Consider the following 13,254-nt stretch of genomic DNA (forward strand, 5'->3'; position numbering starts at 1 on the left):
GTAATAGTTTTCACGTTTTCACGTCTGTCCGAACTCGTTCCTCCGGTTCCTTCTGGTTCTCCGGCTTCACTACGCAATTAGCCAACGCGGAGGCTTCACGTCACCGAGAACAAGTTTGCTTGCGAAATGTCGATTCAGCAAGAACAGTTATACATCGCAAAGCACAATACACAGGGCTTCCGGGTAGCAGTGGCAAGCGATGCTCGTGAAGACGGGTTGTACGTAGGAGGTTGTCGTCAAGCTGACTTTGGCTTCGATCGTGCGCAATCACCAGCGCTCTCCGAAACCCAGACTAGCAGCATTCACAAGCGACTGTGGCCGGCCGTAGACCACCTCTAGGATCGCTTCCTTTACGTCAAGCGGCGATTTAAAAAAAAAAATGAACAGGAAACTACCGATCGCTGATGTTTTGGCTCGATCCAATGTGTCGCGGGAAATTCCACATTACGGGTTGTGCCCCGATACTTGAAAGACAAATCCCGGCCGAAATCCCGAGCGGATATTTTCTCCATTGGCGGCGATGCAAGGCATGCGACTTGACATAGCAGATCTTATGATGATGTAGGGTCTAGAGCCGGCGTGCACTTGGAGTGAGTCGACCGGTGCCGACATCGGAACTCACATTGGACCCAGTGTCATTCCCCGCCTAAGTCAAGCCGAGAGCCTCGCGTGGCGGCATATGAAGAAAATCGATATAGTTTTGATATGAGCCAAGTTTCTCCGAACGTCGCGGAGGGGTCTACTGTGGGCGTTCCCTTACAATGCGATCGACTCAAGCCAACGGCGACTAACCTGGTATCGACCCACACCAACCGAGGTCACGCTAAAAACCGTATGAATGGAGCAAAGCACACACACATCACGCCACATCGAGTTCCCACGCACTTCCGACCACAGCGCCTCCTCGCGTCCCAGTCACCCATATGCAGCTCGTGCACGTGCACCCGCGTCCGCAACGTTCTCGGCACCCGCGTCCGCAACATTCTCGGCACCCGCGTCCGCAACGTTCTCGGCACCTCGTCCGCAACGTTCTCGGCACCTCGTTCGCACGCTCTGCGGCAAGGTGCCATCGTGGGCTCGTCAATGAGCTGGCAGCGATGTGCTGGTCAGAGGTATTGAGTGTCGTCGGGCGGGAGCGCTCAGCCCTGGTCAGCGAAGCACCCGGTGCCGTTTTTCAGCAGGTACCTCCGAGCCGAGTCGAAGAAGCTCTGGTGGCTTGTGTTGCCATTAGGACAGATCTTCGTATTGTCGTTGATGTCGCTCTTGACAGTGCCGTTGGCGAAGGCGTTCAAAGCGCAGTCCATTTTTCCGTTGGCTTTGCCGTCGGCCTTGCCGTTGGTCATGCCGTTGACTTTGCCGTTTTGCAGGCTGGCGGCGGACGAATCTCGGCGATCCTTGCCGCCACGCGAGTACGACTGCACGTAGAAGTTGGCGAACAGAATGGACAGGACGATGACGTAGCTCATGGTCATGGCCGAGCTGTAGGCAGGCATGCCGCAGCGAATTCCCGGGCCCTGTGGGCAGAGCGGGCGTGCACCGTGTCACGTTATTGTAACCAGGGGCAGCCTACCACCGTCCAGTAGTACACTTCACTGGCTCCCACTGGGGAGCCGTAACAAGGACAAACAGTGGTTCTTAAATTAATGACGGCATGCATGTAGTTTGAGCCTTTCACCACACAGTTTATTGAGGAACGCCAAAAAAATGTTTGCTTAACTTGATACATGGTGTGGAGAGCACGCAAACGTAATGTGTTTCGGCACCCGTTTTTACCGGGCTTTGACGGATGAAGTGACCAGTCGATGGTCTGTGAGGATTTCTGGATAACGGTTCGCTGGAGAGAACTGATAATTTGTGGATCAAACCTGCATGAATAACATGCAAGCGTGAACAACAGGACTGTGAATTGGCGCATACACAGAGTGTAACCGTCTCTTACAAGAACAGAGAATAGAGAACGGGACGGCCTAAGCAGCGAGGATAGAAGGATAATGCTGAGAGCGAGCCTCACCTGGATAAATAGAGCGGCGAACAAGAGTAAGCCAAACTGGGCCAGCTGCAGCTGGGTGAGGTAGCGTTTCCACCAGAGGTAGGGCCGCACTCGGGGGCCCAGACTAGCCAGCAGATAGTAGCTGTACATAACGCAGTGGACGAAGCTGTTCACTGCGCCTGGTATCCAGCAGGAGCCACCTGGTCGGGGAAACAGAAATGTGTGGTCAATGCTAATCAGATGCAGAAATCAGACGAGAAACAGCCCGAATACCTCACTTTCAACAATACGAGCCATATCAGCAAGTGCTACCAGCCTCACGCCTCATCCCTATATTGCTACCAGCCTCATGCCTCATCCCTATAGTGCTACCAGCCTCATGCCTCATCCTTATAGTGCTAACAGCCTCATGCTTCATCCCTATATTGCTACCAGCCTCATGCCTCATCCCTATATTGCTACCAGCCTCATGCCTCATCCCTATAGTGCTATCAGCCTCATGTCTCATCCCTATAGTGCTAACAGCCTCATGCTTCATCCCTACATTGCTACCAGCCTCATTTCTCATCCCTTTAGTGTTACCAGCCTCATGCCTCATCCTTATAGTGCTACCAGCCTCATGCCTCATCCCTATATTGCTATCAACCTCACACCTTGGACCAACAGTGATGGTCACGGTTTCCTCTGAGATAAAAGGCTCGGCATAATTTGCGATGTTTACACCTCCTCCTCACACCTCGCCCGATGAAATTGCTCGGCTTCTGGGCTTGTAATCGCCGTTAAAAGCGGTGCAATCAGTGGAAAGGCTGCCAAGAGAGATACAACCAGCCCCCCTCCCCTCCCCCCAGCCAGTTGTAGGAGAATGTCCCTACATGCGAGGTCAAATAGCCCGATGTGATAGCCGTCTTACAGCGACGCCAAGCCGATGGCTGATGTTGCTGACGTAGAGGGTGGCCAAATGATGATCTTTGTGAAAATCCGAAAGTTTATTAGACATAGACCCGCCTCGCACACCGCACGCCGAGCCTCACTTCCCAAAACGTCGCCTTCACGCCAGAACCCAAGGTTGATGATCACCTGGAATGAAGAGCGTGCAGATCCACCAGCCGGAGACCATGGAGCCGTGGTGGTACACGTGCAGGTAGGTCATCCTCTTGTGGTCTTTCTTCAATACCAGGAACACCGTGTCCAGGAAGTCGACGATCTTGCTGACGTGGAAGATGTAGCAAGCGTTGACTAGCCGAAGTGACACGGGGTCTTCGGAGACGTCCACCGGTGAGCAGCCCCAATTAGCCGGCCGGCTGACCCAGAACTCCCGCAGCATGTAGGCACTCAGCCACACCTGGGAGCACAGAGCAGACACTCACAGACCAAGAATTCCCGCAGCATGTAGGCACTCAGCCCCACCTGGCGGCGCAGAACAGAAACTCATAGACCAAGAATTCCCGCAGCATGTAGGCACTCAGCCCCACCTGGCGGCGCAGAACAGAAACTCATAGACTAAGAATTCCCGCAGCATGTAGGCGCTCAACCACACTTGATGACACAGAGCAGATATCCGGACGTCCGCCACAGCGAATTTAAGTACTCAAATAAACCCGCAAGAATACAGAGCAACAAAAACAAAAAACAAAAAAAACGATGATTTGTCTTCCACAGTGTTTTTGTGCTCAGACGCGGCGTGCGGTTAAGTACATGGGCATAATGACGACCATCGAAATGAGGAAAGGAGATTGCCCAAGGCTGAGCAGTACCAGGGGTGTAATTTCCTTTTCATTTGGGAAGGGGAGGGGCCTAGGTTGAGGTTGAACTGGGCATAGCCGGAAAGAAACCCGTTATTTGATGTATTTTGACGAAGGGCGTAGCCAGTTTTCCTGGCCAGTCTCTTCCCTCCAGCCTTACGTTACCAAATCATACCCCTGGACAATATAGAAAGATGAACATGCTCAGCAACCAAAATTGCATAATTGTATGAAGTCAAACAAGGCAGCCATGGATATATATATATATATATATATATATATATATATATAAGATGTGTAGCTTACATTTTATGAACTCATGCGCATGATGAGATATAGACAAATGAGAGTGACGCGAACGTCACCAATCCCCGCCATTTCTCAATAACGTGAATATGACTGAAATTTTATCACGTAGGACAGGTAGTTCTTAATCAATATCCGCATCCGTGATTGTCGCCTACTCTTCTGACATGCCATGTAAAATGGTTTAGAGCAGAGGTGTGAATCCATCCATTGTTGTCTCTAGTCAGATGGCAGGCAAATATTGTGTTTTTACGGTCGTGGAAATAAACCCGGTGCAACTTGTTCAACCAACAAGAGAGGAAAAATCATGCACACCTATCTTTACCACGGATTTCATGCAACTGGGCGTTGCTTACAATTTCTCTGGCTCTATAACAGGCTGTTTTCAGCAAAGCCCGCTTACGCCGTTGAGCACCACGGAAATGAGGGACTGGGCAGTGACGTCACTGCGGCTTAGCCACCTCGCGGAAAATATGATCATCTTTGACGAATAAACCTTGACGTTCATTACCTGCGAGCAATGGGCGAGGATTGCGGCCTTCAAAAAAGTGAGGCGGACTAAGGCAGACATTTCTGACAGGGTTAGTATGCAGACATCTGATCTGATACTTGGTTTCCGATGTCTTTGTCCATGTTTCCAACTCGTAATTTATTTGCTGTACTGCGCGGACGAGGGGCGTTTTTTTGCATGTTATGTGTGAGGGTAGGGAAAAACATCATGCATATGGGCAAAATTTCTCCCGCTCTCCCATTGGCCAATCATCTTCCCAATCACAGTTGGCTTACAGGATTAGTCATATCATTGGGATTCCCTCTCAAAGTCCTTAAAAACATGGTGCTGGCCATTGTGGCACAGGCTCCAAAGCGTAGTCTGACAGTGCGTAAGTTCGTGGTGTTTGGTGTTTAACAAATATTTAATGTTTGAAATCCGTTTTTCAAATGTATCAGCGAATTGAGAGACTAAATGCAAAACACGGAAGTTATCTGATGCAAGTACTGCGACTGCAGTGGTGACAAGAGGCAAATGCCGGAATCAGAGCTAATGTCATCTTCTTTCCACAGTCTTAGACATCGGCTGCATGGTTACAGTTACTTAGGCGATGCTGAGGAGTCTCTGCACACCGAGTGAATGAGCCGTATTACACCATTCGCACCCATCGGTGTGCTTTGGATGAACGGCTTACGATCGGGGCCGCAGGTGGAACCAGTCATACTCGAACTCCAGCGCAATGTTCGGCCAGACCAGCCAGGCGCGACCGTCACGCTTTCTGTCGCGGTCCAGCTGGCATGCAACGATCGCAGCTTTACGCCGCTTCCAGCTACAAAAAGCACAACTGTCTTTTAAGTCCTGCCGGACAAACTTGCAGGCATTTCTTCACAAGCTGCACGACTAGGCGTGATTTCCAAGCAACGTTGCACTTTGAACAATGTCTAGACTAACCCATTTGAGTGTAACCTGACGCGCCAAATTGTCAAAATGCAAAAAGCCTCAGGACAGTCAGGTCGGAACTAAGTCTAAGCTAGGTCCCGCTTTCAACCAAGCTTCGCGTTGGCATGACACCAACATAGAAGAGACCGGGCAGCTAGGTTTGGGTCGAGGCGTGCAAACGGTCACGTGCTCTCGAGCACGGACCATGAGTCTGCCCTTTTTCAAAGTCTGGTGCCAAATCCTAGCACACAGATCAGGTAGAGACGTGATAACGACCACACGACAGAGGTGGGCAAAGTTGACTAAAATATTTAACTTCCATTAAAGGCAGACCGTTAAATGCGTAGGCTAAGTTTGAACACATCTGTAAAATTGCTTAAGAAGTTTACGAAAGTTGCGTGCCATCCGTTAACTTTTCAACTCATGCTCTAGTAGGTACCTGCTTTGTACCCTCATACCTGTTCGGAAGGTTAAAATGGCTGAATTGCATGCTTTTCGTATAATGATCGCAACGTCAGACTTACGCTGAGCATGAGCATGCATGCTTTGAAGTTCGTACTCTGTCGCTGAAGGATCGTAAACTAGAGTTCAGGATTCGCTGCAAAACATCGGTTTCTAATCCTAATTTGACTGCTTGGATTTGCATTCGAATTCAAGACTCAAATAGACGTAAATAGATTCGAAGACATAAGAGTCTTTTTCTTTCAAACCTTCAATGTCCTAGAATTCCCATTAAACAAACATTGGTTAACTGAGTCAACGCTTGTGCCAATGGTACATTTCGAACTTGGAGGGGGGCATGGCGCAAACCTGTCTAGGTGTGGAAGTTTTGGTTTTTGATAAGCATGGGCCAAGTCATAGACTTTTCCACACCACATGTGGTAGAAAAGTCTACAGCAAAGCATATTACTAGGTAGGCACGGTGCCGCAATTTCCCGTAAATAATGCTTCGTATGCAGCAGATATATATAGCCTACCAACACGCCTACAGCTGAGCCGGGCACGCAATCCTTGGCTAGGAATGCTTCCATACATGAGTGCAGGTTTAAATCGGCTGCTCCCGTTCTTATTGGTGACCTTTCACTCGCTAGGCCTAGGTTTCAAAACGATCGTATTCGAGGTTCTCGGTACGTAACACAGCACCCATTTCGGAGTCAGCGGGCGTCAAATCCGCACAGTAACGCCAAAACCTCAGAAGCCGTCAGGAATAGTGACACGAAACTTACAGGGTATGAACTTGCGACACGAAACATGCGGGGGAGGGGGGGGGGGGGGGGGGGGGGGGGGGGCATAGAACACGCACAACGCCTAGGTATATCTGAAAGCTGTTTTGAACCTATAACATATTACAATGCATCTATTTACATATTTGAATGACGCGTTTTTCAGGTTTCAACGGCGGTTTTCAAGATTGGAATTTTGATCTGCAGTGCTCGAAATCCTGTTTCCGAGATTCGAGCATTCGCAAGACCCGAATCAGTTTGAACACATTGGAATCCTGCGATTTGGACCCTCAGCTCCATTTCACACTCACTTGTTATACCAATTCCTCGACAGCTTCCCACCGTGGCGACTCCAGCACCCTCTGGCCTACATCAAACGTCTGATAATATTGCGGACGACGCCCGTATTCCACCTGCAGCTTCCTCACCGTTATTGATATAACATGTTCAAAACTGACATATGAACGGGCTCATCATAGATTTTGTTCAGCGAAGACTTTGGTGGCAAAAATAGGCATATAAAACCTTAGGTAAATGTCGCAGTTAACATGCTTCAAATCAGACAAACACCGTCCCGGATGTGACGTTCTGAGGGCCCGGCAGGCGCCTCTTCAGCGGGTTCATATCGCCGCCACGCGCGTCTCTGCCGGGGTGTTCGCATTGTTATGTCTCCATCAGGCTTTAGTTGGAAAATTCGCGATTTTGCGTAACCCAACCAATATAGATACCAACAGAAGGTTGCAAACAGGCACCGTTCATGGCAGTCGACATCTCATTACTAGAGTCAGAAGCCAATAGTAGGAAGAGGTAACAACGCAGTGGAAAAACATTGAATGCAATCACGAAGGTGGCTAGCTCCGGCGTTGGCAGAGCATGGCATGAGAATCGATTGCCTCAAACTTTGATGACAGTATTTGAAGTTGGGATGATTTCCAAGCTCAATGGCTAAACCAGCCCTTGTGCATCAAATGTCTTTTTTGTGTTACTTGTCGTAAAATGCTGTCATTTCAATTCACTTGGCCTCATTGGCGTACTTAAATTTTGTCCAGGAAGGTGCGCCACTCATGATAAAATACTGTTATTAAAGTCATCTTGGTTCCAGCGGTGTACCTCGTCCAGGACGTGCCAGGAGGCAGCTCCCACCTCACCCCCCCCCCCCCCCCATGCGCATCAACATGGGAGTTGCGAATGTCTACCATCACTTTCCCATAAATCTTATCCCCAAGGCAAAAAACACGTGAACCCTCCACACGCTAAAAGCCCAATCACCATCTTTGAAGAGTTTAACGTTTCGAATCTCAATTAAAAAAATATACAGTTGGGTTGAAAACAGCTTCGGCAGAAATAACTGACCCCGTTACTTATTTTCGATGCTAAGGAAAGCGTCAAAGTGTTAACGCAAAAGTGCATCACTTAATTGACGGATAAAGAGTTCAATAGATTTGTGGTCAATCCTGTTGCACAATATGGGGAAACGCAATGTATGCAAACCGCTGACAGATTTTTGCACTGTCCAACCTGTAAGTAGCCGTCGACCGCAACCCGTTGGTAAGACTGGCAACCGGAAAGTGATAATATCACCTCGCCCGAACTGACCTTGAATAAAACAAACTACGGTCAAAACCGAGACCGCTTGGGCGATACAGGTCTCTCTTGGCGATGACAGCTGCTTAATTATCACACCGCTCGCTCCACGCCACAAAAGGTGTTTAGCTGGTCTAGCAATTGCGATTGCTGCGGTTATTTATTTATTGTCTGTCTGTTCAAGGCTGGCTGCTGCTAGACGGTTTCGGATTGGGTAGTCAGCTAGCAGATTTTGTGATCAGCTGATGACCACTGGTCAGTGCAGAATTCTATAATTAGCGCCACTTTTGAGTGTGGAGAGAAGAATGTATTCCCATGACCATTTTAAACATCATGAAATTAATTTCGCTGCATCCCAATATCCCAAGACCGCATGCAGCTTTCCTGTCCCGGTTTAGTTCCCAAGGTATGCCAGACCTTTTACTTTTTTATATTCCCTAGTGTCTTGCCATCCGGTGTGATAGCCAGAAGGAAGGCTGAGTAGAATCTCCCCGTCCTGCAAAATTAGTAAATATTGGAAAGCTTACCATCAGAGATCATAGTTAGGTTTCCATATATATATATATATATATATATATATATATATATATATATATATATATATATATGTACACGCTACATAAAAAGACTTCACATCAAATGTTTTCTCTCCGCAGCTTCTTGTATTTTTTTACCAGTCCCCGTTAGCTCTGACGACATTCCGATGGAGTCAGGGATTGCACGTACAAAAGCAGTTGCAACGTAAAACCTACAGACCTACCGGTCACCTGTTGTAATATATTTCACGCTTGGAGTACGTAACTGCGCTCGAATGACTAAGGGAAAGGTTCCACACTTGACGGTATTGAAGCAAGCATCAGATATGATGGAACAACCTCGCTTAAAACTATTGGTAAACTTTTTAGACGGAAAAGACTGCTCTACACAACAAAATTGTCTGTATCGTAAATATGCTCTTCAATGCGTCATGGTTCGAGTACGTCATGGTACCTTATACAGCATTGATTGAGAGACCAATGACAGCCGTGATGTCTGGAAATCGCTTTCACGAACGCCAGATATGAACGCCTCAACAATTGTATTTTCCTTGGCCTTGATCGCTGCATGACTTATGGAATGGCAGGATTTGAATGTCAATACTATGACGTCACGAAAGCCAAGGTGACTGAAATGCTCTCCCGATATACCTTTCCCCATTTTCGGGGGCGTGCAGCTCAGAAACAAGAGGGGCTTACGTGTAAGGAAGGGCAGGATTGTGAACAGCACCGAAAGGTCCTCCAGAACGTAATTTTAATTCAAAACCCCATATAGATTTGGAGCATTTCTTTTCACGAAATAGATACTATTTACGGTTTGGATCCGTGCGCATATCTTTTCAACAGGCTATCAACCTTCCCAAGAACGGTCAGGTCAGGTTCAACTACAATCCGACCAGGTCAGCTAGCCGGGTCGACCAGCTGACCTGATTGTCGACCGGCCAGCAGAGAGCTCACCTTATCAATATCATGCTTATATCATCATCTACTTCACGATGACACCCACTTCCGCATTCACCTCGCTGAGACATGCCGCAAAAGGCAGGGCATGGCTGGCTGTTCGGCTTGCCAACCGGCCTCTAGGAGCCAAAGTTACCTATTGCGTTGCTGCAAATGAACTACAAATCACTGCGGATATAGATATTAATTGCCACAAGGCCTTATAGTTATGATGGTACCAGCCCCGCGACGTCACGTGGCATGTGCCAGTCCAGTCAACGCATTTGTAAAATATGCTAGGGTAGTACAGGTAGTACAAACGAAGGCTTCGTGCCTATTCACGGTCGTAATTCAAAACCATCCCGTACAATTACTTAATGTCAACTTGTTGTTTGTCATCCGGACCTAGTCGGCCTTGGTCGTTCATTCAGAAAAAGTTACTGCCGCAACCTTGCGAACCACCCTGCTTCTCGCACGCAGCAATTGAAAGATCTATTGCGTCGTATGCCATCCCACACTAAGAAGCACTCCTGTGATGGGTAACTGATACTTTCGCCCCTTTTCATTTAACGACCATGATTAAACCGTCCAATAAAATAGATGCATTGACTTCAAATCCATCAGCTTTGAACCCTACAAATACAGAAACAAGTTGCTGTCCAAACGTGTTTTGTTTGAAAAGAAATAAAATAAAAGTAAAGAACCTGTTTGTACTCCCGCCGCCCATGCTTAACACGCGCCCGGGTGGCCGGCTAGATATTCTTCGCTCGAGTGGCGGGGGGGGGGGGGGGGGAAATTTGAATGCGCTGAGATATCTGGAACTAAGAGAGCTAGAAATACCAAACTTACAGAGTTTCTTGACCTATATGTGAACTGACTTAGGTCAACGCTTGAGCTTCCTAGGTCATAACCTTCCGGTCAAATAAGGTCAAACAAGGTCAAATTCCACGTTGGTTTCCGAAGTGCCCCGAAAACCAAGATAACTGTTTGTAAGCAAAATATCACATATTCAGCTAAGGTCAGTGACCTTGTTTGACCTCTTGAATTTCATAGCGACCAAAATCATACAAGACTGCTCTGGGTTTTGCATTTGAATAAACGACAAAGATTACGCCAGGCAGCATCTCCCTAAAAGAAATGCTGACCTGGGTTATTTCAGGTCAATGACCTATTCTGACTTCTAAGAAGTCTATGGAAGATGTTTAGTGCGGTTCCTGCAATCAATAAATTCGAAATGAGCATCAGAAACTATCCCATACAGCAGGCCCTAAGGTAATAAAGCATGCTGGTTTTAGCCTTAGTTTGACCTTTATACCTGATCTTAGATCAGCATAATTTGCTCATTTAACATTTTATATTTGTGTTAATGCCTAAGAAAGCATTTCAGAGATGTATGGCTTCGTCTAACACTCCGCTGTTGCATCAGATTGAATGATTCCCTAGAAATTGACTTCGCAGAAGCCATGGCCTGACTTTGACCTGCCATAGGTCAGCGACCTTATAAAGTACATCTACCTTCTTTGCCAAACAATTTGCTATTCAATTGTCTACAGCTATGCAACATTTTGCATGGCTGCGCCGCCCCGTTCGGAAACTATTCTGGAAAAACCTTTGGGGTGAGGGGTCAAGTTGACCCCGCCCACCCGAGCATGTGTTATTAAACAAATTTGCGGGCAATGGATTCGGCACCAAACGCTGAAATGTTACTAAAATTTAAATTTTCCTGCTGAACGCATCCCATTTTGAAGTTAAACACGCCAACCGACAACAAAAAACAAATACGCTGCTGAACGTCAGGGATAAGAAAAATTTGATTGCCTTTAAGCTTACTAGGTTTTTCGAATACGCAATCGAAAAGTGCAGGGAACAACTGGCAAGCTTGGTACAAAAATACGTGTAAAGAATATGCCTGTCGTACTCAAAACAATTCAAATCTTTTCTATCTAACACTGAAGCGTGAGTTTCTCACGAACAGTACGCCATAATTGACACAGCTTTCGCTTCTCGGTCAGATATCGATCAAATCGATAGCACCGCTCCAGATTTACTTAAAGCGCAGCATTGGAGGGGTCTCTCCTTAAACCAAAGGTCGGTGGAGAACTCTTTTGAGTGCTGAAACGAGCAGCATAACATTTTAATGTCTGGCTGGTCACGACCTTCCCAGAATATCGAAAACTGTCTGCCAGGCCCACGAGTAACTTAGCGGCCATATTATATTGTTGTAATGCGCACGACTAAAACTTTTTTGTTGAGGGGGAGAAGGGGAGCAGGACTGTGATTTTTCCCATTGTGCCCTGGGCAGGGGCCCTCTTCAAGTATTCCTATGCAGCGTTTTTTTTTCTTTCACGGCAACGCATAATATATTATAAAAACGGTAACACAAGACTATCACACTAGTTCAACTCAGGTGACACGCTGCACTATGGATAAATAAGCAATCATGTAAGTCTAGCAACTATAATATTTCGAAGTCGAAAATATATTTTAGAGGCAGTGCGCACGCTGCCAAGTTGCGCCAACTTGAGGCGTAAATGTTTAGGGATCTGACACATTTATGCTGCTGTGGCTGCCAACGTTCCTTAAATTTTCCCATGTTTTGTACGGTCTCCAGGCCGTCAAAGCCATTTTCCTTCTTCTCTATGGCGCAATGACATCCTGACCCAGAGCCTGTATGGCCTCGGTAAGCCTCTCAAATCAATGAGGATGCAGGGGAGGGTTCTTCAACCCCGGAGCCTTCCGCCCCTTGGTTGCGGCTCTGGTTCTATCCAACTGCATACCTGGCCGATGTTGTACAGGAACATGACGAGCCGAAGAGGCGGCGTCTGGCGGTTCTTCATGAAGCGCGGCCCGTACCCCACCAGCAGCATGTAGCCGAGGACCGCGCCGACCACGACCGTCGGCGAGGCCTGCATGGCATAGTTGCGGACGCGCGGGTCACGCCGGTGCACCAGGCCCTGGGCCAGCTCCCGGAGGTCGCGCAGAGCCTCCATGGCGTGACTGACGCCACACGCCGCCGGCCGACGACTGTCGCCGCTGGCCGGTGGAGAGAATGTCCGTCGATGCGGGCCCGGACTCGGAGCGGCTCCCCCCCCCCCCCCCCCCCCCCGCCGCAGATCTCAGACCGGCCCGACGCCCAGCGGGAAGGTTGCTTTCAAAACCGACAGGAATGCAGCGGAACAGCGGAATGGAACGGTGCAGGGGTGCGGGAATGATTTCAAGCTTGGGGAACGGGACGAAAATGACTCGCCGACCCCATCCCCCACTTTCGTCCCCGGATTTTAGCCACGCTTTTTCGAATCTGGTGAAAGGTGCTATTGTGTTGAAATATGCCTCATCGTAGTATTGTGTAATGAAAAGTATTTAAATACCACTAGTTGTGTTTCCCTTGATTTAAAACATTCAGTCATTAATTGTTCTTATGTGTATATTATGAAACATATAGCCATTTATTTACGATGAGGAAATTATTGCGATGGAGGAAATCACACATGATCAACGAAACGCT

General features: G+C 47.9%; 1 protein-coding gene across 1 annotated transcript; it reads right to left on the bottom strand.

The window, feature by feature from the left end:
• Positions 1 to 916: 916 nt before the first annotated feature.
• LOC119095026 (elongation of very long chain fatty acids protein 1) lies at positions 917 to 12,739 on the bottom strand. Its single transcript, XM_037217931.1, has 4 exons — positions 12,527 to 12,739; positions 3,068 to 3,332; positions 2,012 to 2,190; positions 917 to 1,514 (listed from the first exon to the last, which is right to left on the bottom strand). Exons 1-4 carry the CDS (start codon positions 12,737 to 12,739, stop codon positions 1,140 to 1,142), a joined length of 1,032 nt encoding a protein of 343 aa, XP_037073826.1. The 3' UTR covers positions 917 to 1,139.
• Positions 12,740 to 13,254: the final 515 nt, after the last annotated feature.

This window comes from Pollicipes pollicipes, unplaced genomic scaffold (genome assembly GCF_011947565.3).
Source record: "Pollicipes pollicipes isolate AB1234 unplaced genomic scaffold, Ppol_2.1 Scaffold_4219;HRSCAF=4965_pilon_pilon_pilon, whole genome shotgun sequence".
NCBI classification, from domain to species: domain Eukaryota; kingdom Metazoa; phylum Arthropoda; class Thecostraca; order Pollicipedomorpha; family Pollicipedidae; genus Pollicipes; species Pollicipes pollicipes.